At 33.7% G+C, this 19,324-nt stretch overlaps 1 protein-coding gene and 1 long non-coding RNA gene across 2 annotated transcripts in view; one reads left to right on the top strand and one right to left on the bottom strand.

The window, feature by feature from the left end:
• The window catches only part of LOC121243313, a 16,794-nt gene extending 2,656 nt beyond the window's left edge, over positions 1–14,138 (top strand). Inside the window, exons 2-3 of the long non-coding RNA XR_005936106.1 lie at positions 2,292–2,295; positions 14,100–14,138. This is a non-coding gene — a long non-coding RNA (uncharacterized LOC121243313). The remainder of the gene's footprint in view (positions 1–2,291; positions 2,296–14,099) is intronic.
• Positions 7,452–19,324, bottom strand: LOC121243310 (aminopeptidase M1-like). The gene is made up of 20 exons (XM_041141413.1): positions 18,922–19,324; positions 16,417–16,638; positions 16,042–16,187; positions 14,247–14,349; positions 13,775–13,961; positions 13,597–13,690; positions 13,302–13,455; positions 13,098–13,202; positions 12,894–13,010; positions 11,711–11,824; positions 11,326–11,508; positions 10,896–11,178; positions 10,694–10,815; positions 10,518–10,615; positions 9,636–9,813; positions 9,443–9,557; positions 9,291–9,358; positions 9,116–9,190; positions 7,942–8,019; positions 7,452–7,769 (listed from the first exon to the last, which is right to left on the bottom strand). The coding sequence occupies exons 1-20, from the start codon at positions 19,105–19,107 to the stop codon at positions 7,587–7,589; spliced, it is 2,811 nt and encodes a 936-aa protein (XP_040997347.1). The 5' UTR covers positions 19,108–19,324; the 3' UTR covers positions 7,452–7,586.

Genomic DNA, 19,324 nt, shown 5'->3' with positions numbered 1-19,324 from the left:
GAGAAGAGCTAGATATAGAGGTCAGAAATTGGAACAATCTTCTTTCTTAAGATAGTAAAAAAGAAGCTTAGGTAAAGAGCTGGAGGGGAAGGGGGAAGTGAGGGAAAAGAAGAAACTTAGAAAGCAGTATTGTGAAGGGATGGATGGAAAAACAAATGAATTGGTCGAGGATGTTAAACAGCCCCACCAAACATAGTAAAAATACTAAGTTGAAACTGCTGAAGGCTTGGGAACCCTCAGACAGTTCATGATCTTTACCAAATGGTAAAAGACAAGAATAGGTAATGTAGTTTTCTTGATGGAAACTAAGTTGAAGAAATGGAACTGTGATAGAATCAGAAAAAAGGCTCAACTATGATGGTTTTTGTTGTGGTTGAACCAGTTGGCAAGAGAGGGGGTTTGATCTTGTTATGGGATCACAATGTGAAAGTAGGATTGGTGAATTATTCACAAAGACACATTAGTGTGTGGGTCACAAATGATGATGAAAATGAGAAATGGTTGTTGACAAGTTTTTATGGGCAACCGTAAACTAGTAGAAGAGAAGAAGCTTGGAAATTACTTGCCTCATTGAAGCCTACATATAATTATGGCTGGTGTGTGGTTAACAATTTCAATGAAATAGTGACTCATGATGAAAAGACGGGTGGGAGACAAAGACAGGAAAGGCAAATGACAAGTTTTAAGGAAGTGTTGGAGGGAGGGATTGTTTGACTTGGGGTGGAAAGATGCCAAATTCATTTGGAGTAATAAGCATGAGGATGAGACATTCACTAAGAAGACACTTAATAGAGCAGTGACCAATTCAAGGTGGAAGGGTATTTTCAAAGAAGGGTGGGTGGAAGTGATGGCTGCCACGAGTTCAGACCATAGACCCTTACTGCTTTGTATGATTAAGAGAGTAGGTGATGAACGGAAGAAAAGGCAGATGTCCAGGTATGAGGCCAATTGGGCTCTAGAAGAAGATTGTGATGAGGTATTAAAGAGGGTATAGGTAAAGAGTATGGAAGAGAAGGGATATTCAAAAGGTTTACAAACAAGCTTGGAAGAAAGTAAAAAGGCCTTACTCAGATGAAATAGACATATTAGAGTGGATACGGAGAAAAAATTGAGAGAAAAAATTGAGCACTTAAAACAGCTACAAGAGACTGAAAATAAGCACAATTTTGAAGAGAACAAAAGAACTCAGAAAGAGATTGGGATAGTTTTAGAAAAAGAAGATTTAAAATGGAGGCAAAGAGTTAAGAGGAATTGGTATCAGTTATGGGATAGAAACACAAAATTCTTCCATAGTTGTGCCAATCAAAGGAGAAGTAAAAGCAGAATATGAATGGTTATGGATGAATAGAATAGAAGTTACTTAAGGCATGGATGAACTGGAAGTGGCTTTTAATGAATGTATTGTGAGGTTATTCACTTCCTCTAAACCCAGCCAATATGATATGGATGATTGTCTGAAGAACATGGAGGCTTGGGTTTCTAATGAGATGAATGAAGCTCTTTCAAAGACTTTTACCAGAATGGATATTGAGAAAGCAATAAAGCAGATGGCCCTTCTGAAATCACCTAGACCAGATGGGTTTGAGACTTGTTTTTTATCAAAATCACTGGCATATTATTGGAGATGAAATCAATAGTGGTGTGTTGTCTTGGGTGAATGGTGATTTCTTTAACCCCTCTGTAAACTTTACTTATATTGTACTCATTCCAAAAGTAAAAAATCCTAAGCTGGTCAGTGAGTATAGACCTATAAGTCTATGCAATGTGGCTTATAAGATAATGTCAAAAGTGTTAGCTAATAGGTTAAAAAAAAAGTACTCTCTGTTATTAAATGGATCTATAAGTCTATGCAATGTGGCCTTGTCTAGAAGCAGTTATGAAGAAGTTGGATTTTTGCAGTAAATGGACTGAGTTGATTATGAAGTGTGTGTCATCAGTTACATATTCTTTTTTGATTAATGGCAATCTAGGATCAAAGATACTCCCTTCAAGAGGGTTGAGACAGGGAAACTCTTTGTCTCCTTACATTTTTATTCTCTGTGCAGAAGGCTTAACCTCCCTTCTAAATAATTCAGATATGAACGGTGACAGTGGCTAGGGGGAATTAAAGTGAATCATTTGCTATTTGTAGATGATTGTGTCTTGTTTGGTAGAGCCAATGTGGATAAATGGTTAAAAGTGTAGGCTTTGGTATTGAAGTATGAAAAAGCTTCTGGCCAGGTTTTGAATAAGGAAAAATCTACAATCTTCTTTAGTTCAAACACAAGTGATGTTGTCAAAGAAAAGGTCAGGGAAGTAGGAGGGACAATGATGGAAAGAAGTTATGAGAAGTGTTTGGGGCTACCTTCAGTAGTAGGAAGATCGAAATATTATACTTTAATAAACATAAAAGAGAGAATATGGAACAAGATTAATAACTAGAAAAATACATTTCTATCTTATGCAGGGAATGAGGTTTTAATCAAGGTAGTTCTTCAAGTTGTGCCAACATGCACAATGAGTGTGCTTCAGCTACTAAAAAAGTTTTGCAAATAATGAAATGTAATGCTTGCTAAGTTCTGGTGGGGTAATCATCAGAAAAATAGTGGTGTACAATGGAGTTGTTGGGAGAAGATGGGGAAGCAAAAAGGGAAATAAGGTCTCGGTTTCAGAGATGTGGAGAGTTTTAATGTGGCTTTGTTGGCTAAGTAGGGGTGAAGATTCATTCAAAATCCCAACAACTTAGTTGCTTTAATCTATAAAGAAAAATATTTTAAGTCTTCATCTTTATTGGATGCTAAGTTGGGCTTCAGACCTTCTCTAATTTGGAAAAGTGTGTGAAATGCTATAGAACTCTTAAAAGAGGGGCTGATATGAAGGGTGAGGAATGTAAAAAATATAAATATATGGGGCTATAAATGGCTATCTTCTCCTATTAATTTTTGTGTACAGTCACCGGTTTCAATTTTGGATAAGGAGGCAAAGGTTAGAGAATTTATATTGCTGGATAGTGGGGAATGGCATGAGGAACTGATTAGAAGAATATTTAATGGAGAGGAATCTGAGCATATTTTAAGCATTCCTTTGAGTAAAATGGATGTTGAAGACAAAGTTGTGTGGGGTCCTTCTAAGAAGGGGCTCTTTTCAATCAAAAGTGCCTATTATGTGGAAGTAGACAGAAAAAAGTCATCAAAGGGGAAATCTCAGGGGAAAGAGAAGTTGACAGCAGATGGAAAGTTATGTGGGAATTGAATATTCCTGAAAAAGTAAAGCTATTGCTATGGAGAGCATGAAATGACTATCTAGCTACAAGGAAGAACTTGTTCTTAAAGAAAGTAGTTGATAATTCTTTATGTCCAATCTGTACAAAAGAGGTGGAAATTGTGATGCATGTTCTATGGCAGTATACAACAACAAATGATGTATGGCTTGAGATTTCAAATATAGACCATAAATGGGAAACTGCAGAAGATGATTTGTTGGCTTTATAGGAAAAGTTTATGTTGAAGTTGTCCAAGTCTGATATGGAGGAAATAGCCACTGTTATGAGGGGTTTATAGACAAGAAAAAATGAGCTTATTTTTAATGTAAGTTTAAAAAGTATTGTCAAGTTATCAGTATTGCAAGGGAAGAGTTAAAAGAATTCTGGCTGGCTCGAAAACTATTAATGAAAAATCAAGGGAGTATTGCAGTTACAAGGAATATGAAGTGAAAGAAGCCGATGGAGAATTATGTGAAGGCCAATTGGGATAATAATCAGAGATGAGGAAGGGGAAGTGTTGGTTGCCATCTGTGGTCAAAGAAGGTTTGTTAATCAAGGGGCTGTTGCAAAAATTCTTGCTCTTTGAAGAACAATGGAAGTATGCAGGGATCTCAACTTTAGTAGAGTAATTTTTTAAGGTAATGCTCAAGCCATTGTTAATGCTGTAAATGAAGATAAACAAGAACTTTCTTTTTATGACAATGTCATAGAAGATGCAAAGATATTGTTAAAGAGTAGAAATAGATGGAATGTGCAATTGGTGTATGAAACTCAAATGAAGTAGCTCACATTCTAGCTAAGTAAGGAATCTTAACACTTGGATTCTGAATTAGCATGGATAGAAAAGATACCAGATTGTATTAACATAAGTATAGAGAAGGAAAAGAGATGTATTGATAGCATTGATTTATGATGAATACAAAGTTATGTTTGATTCAAAAAAAAAAAAGTTAGTAAAATTTTAAAGATGACCACCATATTTTAATTATATATTGCTAAATTCGAGATAATTATCAATTTATTGAAGAATTTTGAACTAGACCAATTGCATTGTCTTTTTTTTTTTTTTCCAGAGTTTCAGAAGGTGTTATTAACTTATTTATTACTTTCTTTAATCTAATGAAAACTTTTAAAATGTAATCCGCATCCAATTATATACTTTTTTGTCTAAATAATTTTAATTTTGAAAATACCTACATAGACCCATTAATTCATATACCCAACACATTATTGATGTAAAAAATATAAAAACATCCTAACTTTTTATTTTATAAGGTTATACCAAAGGTTTACACGAAATTTGTACGCTTAAATATAAAAACATCCTTATTTTTTTATTTTATAAGGTCATACAAAAGGTTTACACGAAACTTGTATGCTTGTACATTGTATTACCAAGATGAATTCTTCTAACATATACTAGAATCTCAAATGGAAATCCGAGTGTTGCTGGTTGTGGTGTAATTGAAAATCATACCGATTATTTCATTTTTGCAGAACAAAAAAGTTTCACAAATCATGCTATTCTTATTTTGGATTATCTCTATTGAATTGCTCTCACCTTAACATCATCTGTATATTTTATATGAATCGAGGATTCCTATCCCGACCCTTCTTGTTGTTTTATAATATCTTTGTTGAACGTCAAATTTTATAAGATACTCCTCGTACAAAGTTTTGACGCGCAAAGAGGGTGAGACAACTGACTTTCCATTTGAGTTGTACAAGAAATATTATGGACCCGAAAGAAGAAAACACTTGTCCTATTAAGCCATATTAGTTTGTGGATTTGTAGATTTATTTTTGAACCCACATGAAGAAAACACTTGATATACCATATCAAATTACGTCAGTTTGAAAGTTTATTTTTGTGTAATATTTTTGTGGTTAAATTATTTTTCTAAGTTAAGTAGTATACCCAATTTGGAGCTAAAGGTGGGCAGCGGGGGCTCGCACCCTACTACCCCGCCCCACAAGGAGAACGCCCAATGGGGGCAAGGGCGAGCTGACCCCAGCAAGGCCCCGCCCCGCCCCCCGCTTTGCTATATATTAAAAAAATAAAACTTGAAAATTTATATAAATAAATATATTGTATATAAATATATACAATTTGTTGAAAATTTGAAGTTGTATTCAAGTAACTAGATTTCTTTGGCCTCTTAGGCCAACCTTTATATAGGAGACTAAATCAATACAATAGTCATATTTAAGTAATGTGGGACTTACTATTATTACCTTACTATTTAAGTCTTACATTGTTTAAGTATGACTATTGTATTGTCTTAGCCTCCTAAGTCAAGGTAATTCAAAATACAACTCTAATGAGTATAATTCTTTTTGTATTTATAAATTTTAATTTATAATTTAAATTATATTATAATTTGGGTCATAAAAAATATTTTTAGACCCAAAAATAGTTTTTAGACCCAATGGGTCATGGGTAAGTATTGGCTTGGGCGGGGGGTAGGGCGGATGAGATTTTCAACTGTGCCCCCCACCCCCCGACAGCAGGGTGGGGGTTTTCAATAAAAAATAAAATAGTATACTATAAGCACTTAAACAGGGGTGACTCAATATGAATTAAGGTCTAAAGTAAAATTTAAGCGAGTTACTTTTGATTATAATACAATAAAATATAGATTATTCTATTGAATATTTTTCAAAATTTTCAATAAAATGAGGCTTTATTTTAAATACTTAAATAAAAGTTTTGAATTTGTATTTAATAAAATAATTTAAATGAGGACTCATTGTAAATTTTGTGCCTCGATTTAACAAGTTTAGAAAAATATATTTAAAAATATAAATTATTCATTATATTAAATATTAAATTTGGTATCATGGGGCCTTGCACACATTGAAAAAAATATAAAAATTATTTAAATTTTTATTTAATAAAATGGTTTTTATATATTTTTTTAAATTAAAATAAAAATATATATTCACTTTTAATTTTGAGAATCTTGCATAGGGTGGGCCTTAAGCAATGGCATAAGTGACCTTACCCTTAAGCCGGCCTTTACCATAAGTAGCCAATGATCTTATAGTGAGAATCGTGAGATGATATTTGTTTGGTTTTTTTTAGCAAAAGGGTATGAAAGGACAATCGGTGGCGATTTCCCTATCTAGACATCATCATAGTAGCACGATACTTGCTTGCAACTGGACAGAAGGGGCTAGAGGTAGACGGTGGAAGGTCACAAGCGCTCCCTCAAGTTAGGTTTGAGGATATTTAATGAATCCTTAGGTGATCAATACTAGAATTCTAAGGTGAAGTGAATACATAGTCGGATTTGAATCCATGACCAAGTCCTAGTATATGCCAAACCGCTTGGGAGTAAATAAAAAACATTGAGCCAACACCAAAGGTGGTGTCAGATGGCATTTGTTATTCTCTCATTAAAAATGCACTACCTGCATCGTCAAAATATACCATTCACCTACATAAATTCTCTTTTGTTTGACAAATTGTAATCCATTCATCAGTAGATTTGAACAAGTACATGATATTATGATGATTCCAACACTTCAAAATTACCCCTATAATTAGCAACTTTCCTCACTTGTGTTGGAGCATAAAGAAATAGCTTGACCACTGAGTTCCCTTTATTTGCCAAATCAGGATCTGTATTTTTTTACTTTTGACAATGAAAGGCCTACGTTTTGACCTCTCATTAAATAAACATTCACCATTCAGGCCCCGTTTGGTTGTTGGATTATACTGAGATCAACTTAGTCCAGTCTAATTTTAAGCTAAATCTAATATCCAAACATCCAATTCTTAAATCACTAAACTCATCTCAACTCAAAATCTTTTTACATGTGAGACACACAACCTTTTTCAATTCAACACCTCTTTACACGCAGAACCCACAACCATTTTCAAATTCCCATAAATATATCTAAACTCATTTTAACATCTAAACATATCTTAAGTAGACCCTACAAAACTTACTCCACCATCTCAACTCACTATTATTCATAAAGAACTCAACTCAGCTCAACATCCAAACGCAGCCTGAGTCTAATGTCGAAAATGATAGGTGTACCACGTGTCAAATTAATAACGCGGTGTCCAAGAAAATAAAAACAGAAAAAATGTAAATATTATATATATAGATATATTTTGGTGGAGAAGTTGGCAAATCTGTTTTTGTTTGGATAGTTGGAAAAGAACACAGTACATTGATACAAATAGAAGGCAGAAAAAGAAATGCAAAGCCATAATTAGAAAGACCAAGTTTAGAAGATACATTATTAACAAGACTAATGGTTGTGTTCATGGCATCTGGTCCACTTTATTTCTTTTTCACAATGAAGACCGAGCACAGGTCTTTCCTACTACTTACTCTCTTTGTGCCAACTTCTTCAGGGTCTGAACAAGATGCTCCTCATTCTGAATACTCTGAACCCAATTTGCATTAATGTGAACTCGCTCAATGCTCTGCTTCAAGGTTCTAGCAATGGAGGGCTTAGTACGGATTGCAAAAAACTCCTCTATTTCCTTGGCCTTCTCAAATGAAGTAAACTGGGAAATAGGGCGAACCAAACCAAGAAAAGGAAAAAACAATGAGAACTAACAGATGACTAATTAACTGTTTTTGAATTCAACTTCTGCACAGCTTGTAATTGAGATAAAAATGACAGCAATTTGATACTTGTGGAACTAACACAGAGGAGGGAGGGAGGGAGAGACAAACCGGTGAGACAATTGTACTGACAAAACGAGTCAGTAGATATCCAGAACCCCAGACTTCTGAAATATGCTCCCAGTTAACCTGTAAATTCCAAATCATATATAAAGGGGAAAATCAAGGCTTTAACAAAGATCAAAGTGCTATGTGCCAATCCCTAGGTGGTTTCTCCAAATCAAGAATAGACTAAAGGTTGGTTTGGATTCAGAGATAAGATGAGATGGTTTTAGATGAAAGATGAAAGTTGAAAAAAATATTGTTAGAATATTATTTTTTAATATTATTATTGTTTTGGGATTTGAAAAAGTTGTATTGTTTATTATATTTTGTGTGAGAATTTAAGAAAGTTGTAATGATGAGATAAGATGAGATGAAATACTTTCCGAATTCAAACTTGGCCTAAAAGGGGCTCATTGACCCAGTAAATCAAAATATGTCTCCCCTACCTTCATGTTATACCATAAATACTTCACCAACATGAAGCTAAAAAAAGAGTGGTTATAGACTAGCATCATGGAATAACTAAACAGTTGGGCACCTTGGTCCGTTTCCCTATCAGCTGCTCAATCTGGCCCCAAAAAGAGATTGACTGATCAAGATCAATCAAAAGTGTACTTATGTTTAGCTAGCAATTCCAACATCTATGTGCCTTCACTTGACTTTTCTGACACAACATGTGAGATATATTCCAAAATATAAACGTTCTCCAAGATATTTTACTCATTTCACCTTAAGCATGCAAGCCTCATGGTTCACTAACTTGTTACTTTCACTGACAACTTCAACTTCTCCAGACCAAAGTTATCTGATTTCAATCAACCACACCTGGAGAACACCACGGGCATTCGTAGCAACTCCTCCAACAAACTTGTCTTCTTTGGATTTGGGGATGATTTCTAAAGATCTACATGTTACCTTTTTACCTATCTGATGGGGGGGAGTTGCAGAACATAGAAGCCCAGTTCCCCACATTTCTCTACCAAAAATATATAGTTCTTGTGTCTCTCTACTTTTGATCAGCAACAAATGCATGAGGTGCACCATGAAAGGTGAGTGTTTACTTAAACAGTTGTCTTCCTTAAATCAACATGCAAGATCTTAGACCAGTCTGTTTATTTTTTAATGATAATTTTGCTCAATGTAACACATGCATATAGTGCATTAGTGAATCGAGTATTACCTTCAGCCATGTCCAAGCTGTTTCGCGTCCTTCTCTACTAACAAGAAGTCCAAAAACAGCATCTTGGGTACGAACCTAGATTAATGGGAAATAAGATACAAGCTCCATAAGACCATAATTTATCAAGTTGTTACAAAAAAACTTTGACCTCCAAAATTACATAAATCTCAGATACCTCAGAAGACAACAAAAAGTTCAGAACTTCAAGAATTATGTCGGGATCTGGACAAGATGCTAATGAACCTACAAGTACAAAAAGATACACGATTTCAATACACTACAGAGACTCATATGTTCTATGTCATTTTAAATATAAAATTTTATTACTTAGAATGCGTGTTTTCTCCTGGCTCAGGTCTGTCTCTCTGTAAACTCTCAAAAGAGATTCATAACCCAATCTATTTGAGGTGCTGACCTTCTGCATTACAGCCACATAAGCTGCCTGCAATCACAGTCAACAATAAACTCCAATAGTTAAATGGCTAAATACTAGCAATTGACCAATGCTTCTTTCACTAACCTTTCTTATATCAGGAGGGAGGAGTGGTGTATTTCTGTCACCCAAGAATGCAAGAAATCGCCGATTTGCTTCGTTTAGCGTCAGGTCATGTCCAAACACAACAAGTGCATTCAAAATCTCTCCTCTCAGCATTGCATCTAGATGGCCCTCCCCTTTCTTAGGCTCCCAACCAAGCATCCTGCAAAGGAGTTCAGACAGGAAAGAAAATAATAGATAGAAGAGTGAAATCGGAACGACTATTCTTGCTCAAAGGAAATTTCTGAGTGCTCATTATTGGGAGTATATTCAAATAAAAGATAGAAACATACACATACAATTGCCTGTCCCATACATACAAGAAATATATACTCCTAGATCTTGGGTTAAAACTCTGTAAGCTTATACCCATACAACTTCCACGGGGAATCAAAACAATCCATTAGTGAATGTAATTTTGTTTATTGGTCTTTTTATTCTTCCTTAAACTTGTCCTTCTTCCACATTAGTAAAAAAATAAATAAATTTCGCTTTATTGATACCAATATATGCAAGATGCAATGAAAATGTGACACTATCTGCTATTTATTTGCTATTAGAAGCTCTGAAGAAAGAAAAAAATGACTTAATTCTGAAATTTTCATATTATATGTATATCGATATTAGCATCTCAATCACCTTTTAATATTTTAATTATCCATTGTACAGGAGAAATGAAAATCTCCTGCTATAAATCAGCATAATTTTATTTTCACACGTTCTAGTACCTTAAACTAACCCATTAGTTAACATCCAATGGGGCTTTCCCAGTCAGCTGGAATATAATTGACTTCAAAGAGACCACCCAATGGCTTAAAACCAAGAAGAACACAGGAAAGTCAATCATTTGTATATAAGATTACTTACTCGGCAGAAGACTGGAAAAGGCTAATAAAAAATTGTTTAACATAGTCCAGTAACTCAGGGGCCGCATCAGCAGCAATTGTTGCAACTTTATAACTTATCTGTCAATACAGGGACAAGAATTAGGACTAAGAAAATAACCAAACCAAACTTAAATAAGGTTAGGAAGTGAGCATTACATTAATCAAATTTGACAGCACAGTATATTCAGGTTCCCCCCTGTATGCACCCATCAAGGTAAGCAATGAGCTCAAAGACTGCTGGCGAGCCATACAAAGGGCAAATGAATCATCAAGAATGCCTGTCAAATGAAGATGTTGTTAGGTGCTCTTTTCAACCGTCAATGTGACAAGCAAGTATGAGTGCAAATATCCAAAGTACCAAATCTGTCTGTTGGAGATAAGTATTTGTTCTCTATAGCATATCTGAGTTTGGCTGCAAGGTCCTCATCATATTTCACCCTATAGAAACCAGTCTGATCCACATTTATTTTTATCCAAGCAGATGCTGCATCCCTTTTATCACTCAGGAATTCCTTGATATTGAGAGTTTCACTCTTCTTCTGCAGTAGAAAATTCTTCCGCACATCATATGAGCCACAGCAGAATGTTATTGGGACAATCCATTGCCCGTACCCATGGGAACCACTTGACAAAAATTGAGACTGCCATTATTAAATTTTTCTGTTAGAACTCATTCCACCAGAATATTATCAAGTGAAACATTACAAAGTGAAAGAGCTGCCTATGCATCTGAGTTAAGATGTATTATTTCGAGACCAAATGCGTGAAAGAGATCAGACACAAGAAACCTGCTCGAAGACCAGGTTTTGATCTTTGAATTTCACAGAGACAACTGGGTATCCTTTTTGCTTTGTCCATGAATTCATTAACTTGTTCACAGGCTCACCAGATCCCTCCTCAAGGGCAGCCCATAAATCTTGTGTCTTTGCATTCGAGCCAGCATATTTCTTTATATATGCAGCAAGTGACCTCTGATTGCATAAAGAAGAAAAAACAGCCAATTAAAATCAGGAAAAATATACAAACAGAAAAGAAGAGAATTAACTGACAGACAACAAACTTAATGTGAATTTCGGAAAGAGACTAAGAGAAAAAAAGAAGAGTTTCTTCAATCACAAGAAATATCTTAACTTGTATAAGAAACATATACAAGTAACAAACCTAATTACCAACCTGAAAGCGTTCGGCACCAAGATAGCTTTGCAGCATTCGGATGACAGATGCACCTTTCTTGTAACTTATCGCATCAAAAATTTCAGTGATTTCGGCAGCATGATTTACCTCCACCTGAACAAATGTAACGTTAAATTGAGAGATACTTGAACAAGCAATAATACCAACTGTAAAGTTCACATTATGTTGGTATACTCCATGACCCAAAAAACACAAGGTCTAACTCTAAGTGCAGAAAGTTGTGTTTTGTGTTAGTGAAGACCAATTGCATGTACTTTGATGATGCCATCACAAGCTACAATCTGAATTATTTCAGGGCAAGTGATTTAAAAACCTAAAAGATTTGCCTCTACGTAGTTAGATTGAACTGCATGTAGCCTAGGTAAAAAGAAGTCACAAGTTTCACATCAATAGTTTAAGTTTTAGCTTTAAAATGAAAATTTATTGAATGTCCAAAGCGTACCTTTATGTTCAAATGGTGAACTCCAGCTATAAAAAGATTGCCTTGTTCAAATAGAAGGTAAATTGATAATTCAGAGTCCCTTTGACATATAGTTCAATTGAGTAGTTTCGAAAGAACTGTGATTTTTCCATGCAGAAGATGCTGGGAAGCAAGTTTGAAAATGGTGCTCAAAGTGTATCGTGGACTCCACAAGTTAAGAAAGCAAGACTATGAAAGTAACAATTGATGAGAAAGCAGAAATGGTATAGCATGTGTCTCACATGCGTTGAGTTGATCCATAAGTCTATGTTTCATTAGCCTTATACCATTTTTTTAGAGTAGTGATATCATTTTGCATTGACTCGATACTGCGGTTTTTTTTTTCTGTTTGGTCTTCTCCAATAAAAATTTAGAAAACTGTCGTCTACCTTTTTGTGTGAGAATTTTTTATCACCTGCTCTATTATGCCTTTTAACGGTGTTTATTGAGGATATATCAAGTGCTTTTTGTTGTTAGAATAAATTTGCCATAAATATCTTCAAAATCTAGTAACTTCATTTATGTACTGATTGTGCACATGAGATAAAATTAACAGCTTGCAATAAGTTGTGGAAAATCACTAGTTCAGTCAATAGCACCTATGCATTCCCACTCCCCATAGTTTGCTAGATTGTATTTTTTCAATAATTTCTCAAAGAAGATAACACCCAAGAGGGAAAAAAAATACCCATGCAAAATTACCTCAATGGGATGGGACTCTGCAAGCCCATCCAGCTTAAGACCCTCTGTAGGTTCATCAAGAAACTGGGTCCATACTTTCCATTCTGGGAACAAGCTGTCAGATGCTAAATAGCTAACCTGCAAAAGTTCAATAATTGACAATGAAATCAAAAGCATGCGGTGTGATTAAAGATGATAACATGTAGACGCGACATGGCTACATACCCATGTTGCAAACCCCTCGTTCAGCCACAAATGAGTCCACCATTCCATTGTTACAAGATTGCCAAACCATTGGTGTGCCAGTTCGTGGGCTACCACAGTCACAACCTTTATAGTGACCAAAAATGATTTCGTGGGAGTAATCAGAACGACTGCACGTTACATTTGCCAAACTAAATTCCAACAAAAAGTGCAACTGCGCATTACCCTCTGCTTATTGGCAGCAGCAGAATGCTGATCATCATAGAGCAAAGCAGTTTCACGGTATGTAACCAAACCATAATTCTCCATGGCCCCAAAAGCAAAATCAGGGATTGCAACCATATCCAATTTGGGCAGAGAGTATGGCATGGCAAAGTATCTGTAAAAAAAATCAAGGTTACTCCAAATTCCAGATAATGCAGCATAAGCAACAGAAAGTGACTACTCAAGGGATCACTAGCAACCACAAACCAGAATCCAATTAAATGTATGTTTCAGTTAAGAATAGTAATAAACTCACCCTTTGTATAATTCAAGTGTCCTGACAGCAACACTCAATGCAAATTTCCCTTGATTTGCCTTGCCAACCTGACAGTATACTCGAACTCTGACTCCTGTACAGAGACGTATAATTACACCATCAAGAACGAGGGTTGTACTTTAACAAGAAACAGTGGACACATAGCGTATGATTTTACCATCTGATGTATGATCTTCCACATAATCAAACAAACCAATAACAACTGCCACCAAATATGTAGACATTATTGGTGATTCTTGATATGAAACCGTCTTCAGGTGCCCATGCACTTTTTCTTCAACAATTGGCATGTTGGAAAGAGCCACCAGCTCAGATGGTAAATCCAATGTGATCTTGAATGTAGCCTGCAACACCCAGTGCCAGCAGAGAAGGGCCAACTAAGCTTTTGTTTCCATTCATTTGAAACATAATCAGTCACATGTATTCACAACGCCAAAATTATTTAGCCATGACAATTAAAAAAATTACTAGCTTCATGAGAGGCAGAATGTTTAACGGCATTTCCTCAAACATGCATTATTAAGTTTGTTAAGTTCTTATTTTTTCTATATTTTTTATGCATCATAAGATATGCTTTCAGCAAAAGATGCAAAAAATCGTAATCAGCTAAACATGAGAGAGAGAGAGACCTTGCAAGCTGGCTCATCCCAACAGGGAAAGCATCGCCTAGCATCAACGGGTTCAAACTGCGTTACTGCCATATTCTTCTTCTCACCATTATGTTCGTACGTACTGGAAAGCAAAACGAAGACTTATTAGGCATACATAGGTGACTAGTAAAACCGTCTCTTATCAGAAAACAGAAGAAATTTAGCTCAATTGCTTAGAAAACCATGTAAAAGAAGATGCAAATAGAGACTTCAAAAAATCGCATATTACATCAAGCTAGCCAAAGATAATAGGACCAATATTAACTTGAAGTTCTAGGCCAGTAATTTGACAATCTCAATCAACATCACAAAACATGGTTCGACCACTTAGTACCTAAAGGTTTTTCTTTTTCTTAAAAAAAAATTCCGGTGAGAAATTCTAGTATTTATGGATGATTTATTGAGTAGGCATGTTCAGGAAGAGAGACAACTTGAGACCTGAGAGCCATATTTAGCCATGACATGTTTTTAGTACTCTACTGACCGGGTGGTACTGCTTCATTTATACACATCACACTTTTTATTTATTTATTTTTTTCTTATTAGATGTGTATAGGGTAGGGATAATAAGTAAAATAATTTAATTAATTTAAAATAAATAAAAATAAAAATAAGTTAAAAATAAATATGATATGTGTGAGGATGATCGGTTAAAAAAAAAAAAATTGCGTTTAGGTCTGTCTTTCTTCCACGTTGTCTTTGTGCCCAGAGTTCAGACTTGAAACGTCGTTTCTTATTAGGATTATCACCTGGGTTAATTACTTGGACATAAATATGGCTAAAAATAAAAAATAAAACCTCATTGTTTGCATTATTAAGCCTACGCGTTCGATGCGCAAGCCCAATATTCTAAATCTTATATAATTACTATATTTTTAAAAAAAAAAAGAATTATTCTTAAATCGGTGTGGATGGTATATTTTTAATATATGAAATTTAAAAAATTTAAATTAATATTATTAAATTTGTAGTTACTCCTTCATGTCAAGCTCATTTTTTTTTTTAAACAAAAATTGCAACTTTAAGGATAAAATATATTTTCGGTTTCAAACTCCAATTAACACTGCATTATACTTCTTACTTCAAATTATAAAGTTGATTCTAATTATCAAAAACTAACTGATGATGCATAGTATAATGTTCTGATAATTTGAAAATGCAATATATCTACGCACCAACAAAAAAAAAAAAAAAAAAAAAAATTAAAGTAGGATTTATTTTTCTGTTCCCAAATTATCACATTTTCCTTCATAATTTTGTGCCTCAAATATCATTGGTTTTAATTCTCACACTAAATCATCGTGATTAAGTTCTTATAGTTAAATTATGTCATCCGTAACTTTATATTAATTTAAAAAATTTAAAAGTAATGATATTTGTAGTTCTAAGTATACTAATTAGGTAAATTCTATTTGAAAAAAAGTAAAGTCTGCCAATACTTTTTTCTTGGACCCTACTTTTTTTTTTTTTTCTAAATAAAGTTATAAGACTTGTACATTTTAAAACTGTATAATATTTATAACATTACTCTTAAGTACAGTTTAGATAATGAGTTGAGATGAAAGTTAAATAAAATATTATTTGGAATATTATTTTTTAATATTATTATTATTTTTAAATTTGAAAAAATTGAATTTTTATTATATTTTATATAAAAATTTAAAAAACTTTAATAATGCGACGAGACACTACTTCTTGTATACAAACATTGGCCTTAATTTAATAATTAAATTTCATGTAAAACAAGGTGAAAAGTTTTAGGTATTTTTAGTACCTTCTATAGAAGCCTTTCATTTTGTCGTTCAAGGTTCCATCAAACCCGATAGTCAGAACTCCGGGCCCAATCGGAAGTGTCTCGGCGAACTCCAAAACCAAAATCTCGTCGACTTCAACCAAATCAATTTGCAAAGGCTCTAACACCTGCCGGAAAGTCCGTTCATTCATTCAGGATTAGCATTAACGACAGTGCATTTGCTTTGAATTGCCTCTGTAGTCTCGAATTACTATAATCAATGGTTGCGAATTGATATATAGCAACTGTATTTTTTTTGTTCGTTCTTTTTTTTTTTTTTTTCTTTTTCCTGAGAAATTTCATGTACAGGTGCAGCATCGAAATCAAGCAGTACTAGTACTAGAGTTAACAAGATACCTCAGAAACGTCTCTGTTGGTGAACATTACGGAGTCGTTATCGACAGAGAGTTCAGCGGCGTTGAGGACGATGTACTTTGTGTCGTCGACTATGTCGAGATCAATAGCGACGGAGCCGGCGAACTTGCAGGCTTCGAGGTCCGGTTTGAGGCGTATATCATAGCGTCTCGGGACTGCGAATTTCGGGAGCCGAGGCTGGCCTTTGAACTGCTCCATTGTTGTCTGATGAGGCAAAACATAGCATTGAGAATTATATTTATAGACATATTCTTAAATCACGAGAAAATAAAAAACAAAAAAATTGTAGAAAGCTAGATTTAGCATCTTACAACTTTCGGACAATTATTCACTTAAAATAAAATAAAAATAATAATAAACACACAATATTTTTGCATAACATATTTCACAATTATATTTTAAGATGATCAGAATATTATTATAAAATACTATATAAAAGTAACATTATTTTATAAAAATATCCTCATTTACATTATATATTGTAAAAACTGTTGTGAAAAATATTGTATGTGTTTCATTACACTAAAACAAATGTGTCTAAAGACACAGTAATAGCATCTTTTAAAGTTTGGCATAACTTTTAGTTAGCAAAGATAGGATAAACATGAGAGTAATGTTACTTAAGGTGGGCAAATTCGACGCATTTTTTTTTAAAAAAAAGTAGGGTCTATTATTAAAAAATAATTTTTTCTGTAGGTCTTAGATTTATCTATTTTTTTAAAGAAGTGTGCAAGACTTACATAATCTAAATTGCAATTATTATTTTTCTAAGTATAATATAAGCTTTCAATACAGATTATGATTTGTACATGAGTTAAGTATATAAATCTCATGTAAATCTTTTGTAAAATGCGAATCTCGCCATGTAAAAATATAAAAAAATTGCTTCTTTTTAGGATGCTTATTTTTTTAACAAAAGTCCTGTATGATAATTGCATATTTAAAACTTATATCTACTATTACTCATTTTTTATGGAGTGAAAAAAATTAATGGGCCCGTCAATCTCTTAGGTCAAGAGATATATGAGATTATTTGATTGTGATTGTGATAAATAAATAGATTGATGTCACGGATTTATTCTTTAATATGAAAGGTCCAATTATTATTATTATTATTATTTTATGAGATATAAATCCAACTTGTGCAGTTGAACCAAGACCATCTAAGAGAATTGCTACGCATCAACCTGTTCACCAAATATTTTTCTTTTATTTATTTATTTTTATTGTCAAACCTATCACATCTATCTAATTCAATCTCTCTCCTCAATCTCTTTTATCGAACCATTTCTCTTTCTTATCGACCTCTCTCTCCTCAAGCTCTCCCTCATCGAACCATCTCTCTTTCTCATCAAGCTCTCTCTCTCACCGAACCCCCCCTCTCTCTCTCCCTCCTCGAGCTCAGTTTTGAATTGGTTTGATTTTCACTTTTTTTTTTGTTTTTATCAAATTTTCTACATGCAAGGCAAAAAACATTGCGAACTTGAAGTCGATTTTGTGTTCTTATATTTAATTGATGAATGCGATTTGCCACATCATGTGTATGGTATAGAATTTATAAACCGACTGATAGAAAGATTTACTCATTTATCTAAAGTTAAAGTTTCAAAGGATCGTAATCCGAACTTCTTGGTTCTACCGTTTTACTTGATTGATTCCAAATCATTCTTCGAATAATGATATATGTAAAATATTTTGTATAATTTTTTATATTCAAATTCTAAAATAAAAGTATTTATGTAAATAGATATTATTTTTATAAATTAGTTTATAAAAACATCGCCAATTTTATATACAGTTTTATAAATAATTGTAAAAAAGATTGTATGTCTGTCAATTTCCACTTATAAATATCATAATTCATTCCGGCTGTTTTTTTGTTGGTCCATAACAAATTCCATTATACAGTAGAGAATAAGTAAAAGATAATAAATATTCTATGAGTACAAAAAAAAAAAAAAAGTGTGTTGATTATGTAGGCAGTTTTTTCTTTTTATGATAACCATTATCATTAAATTAAGTAGGAAATTTATTTATTTATTCTCTATTTAATTGTTCTTTATTTTAGTAGTGTGAATGAACAGGGGGCTGCTGTGATACAATGAGGAAATGAATAGATATATTTAAGAGCTAGCATAAAATTGCCAATTAAATGATTAAGAAATAATTATAACTAGCTATCTCATCATGCATGTGATCCTGATTTTAATACTTAATTTAAACCATAATCATATTTATAATCCTCATAATAATAATAATTTTTTTGGCCTTTGGAGTTTCTTGTTAACCCTACCTAGTATGAAAAATTATATTTTGCATGTTATTGACGTGACATGAATTAATTTGTAATAAAAATTTACAGATTTAAATCTTGTTAATCAAATCGTGCTATATTAATGATATAGATGATGCATTCTCCATACCAACTTATATATATAGCTGAATGGATAAAAAAAAAATTAATAGGAGTTTGATAGTATTACGTACCCTAGAACGAGGCCTGCGTTGGATATAGCAGTAGAGTACGAAGGCGATGATAGACACTAAGCCGAAGGTGATGGCAATAATCACAGCGACGTACGTAGAAAAGCATCCTAATTCTGTACAGATTTGAGAGCAAGCCAATCGAAAAGGGTTAAACAAAGAAGGGTTTTGTATGATCATCATCATCATGAGTTGCAAAGATATCTTATCTTTAGCTCAAACAGGATCGAATTGGTTTTAATGCAGAATGGATGGGAGAGCGATTAGAGCATGAACTTGAGAAGAAGAATGGGGCCGGTGAGGAAGCATATAAAGCACATGATCATGATCGTGTTGATTAAGCATAGATGAGTTGCATAATCTAGCTCTTTGCATCAATTAGGTTGCTCTTGGAAGAAGGAACTAA

Source organism: Juglans microcarpa x Juglans regia, chromosome 8D (assembly GCF_004785595.1).
Source record: "Juglans microcarpa x Juglans regia isolate MS1-56 chromosome 8D, Jm3101_v1.0, whole genome shotgun sequence".
In the NCBI taxonomy this organism is placed as follows: Eukaryota; Viridiplantae; Streptophyta; class Magnoliopsida; order Fagales; family Juglandaceae; genus Juglans; species Juglans microcarpa x Juglans regia.
This window is presented reverse-complemented; position numbering and strand designations above follow the sequence as displayed.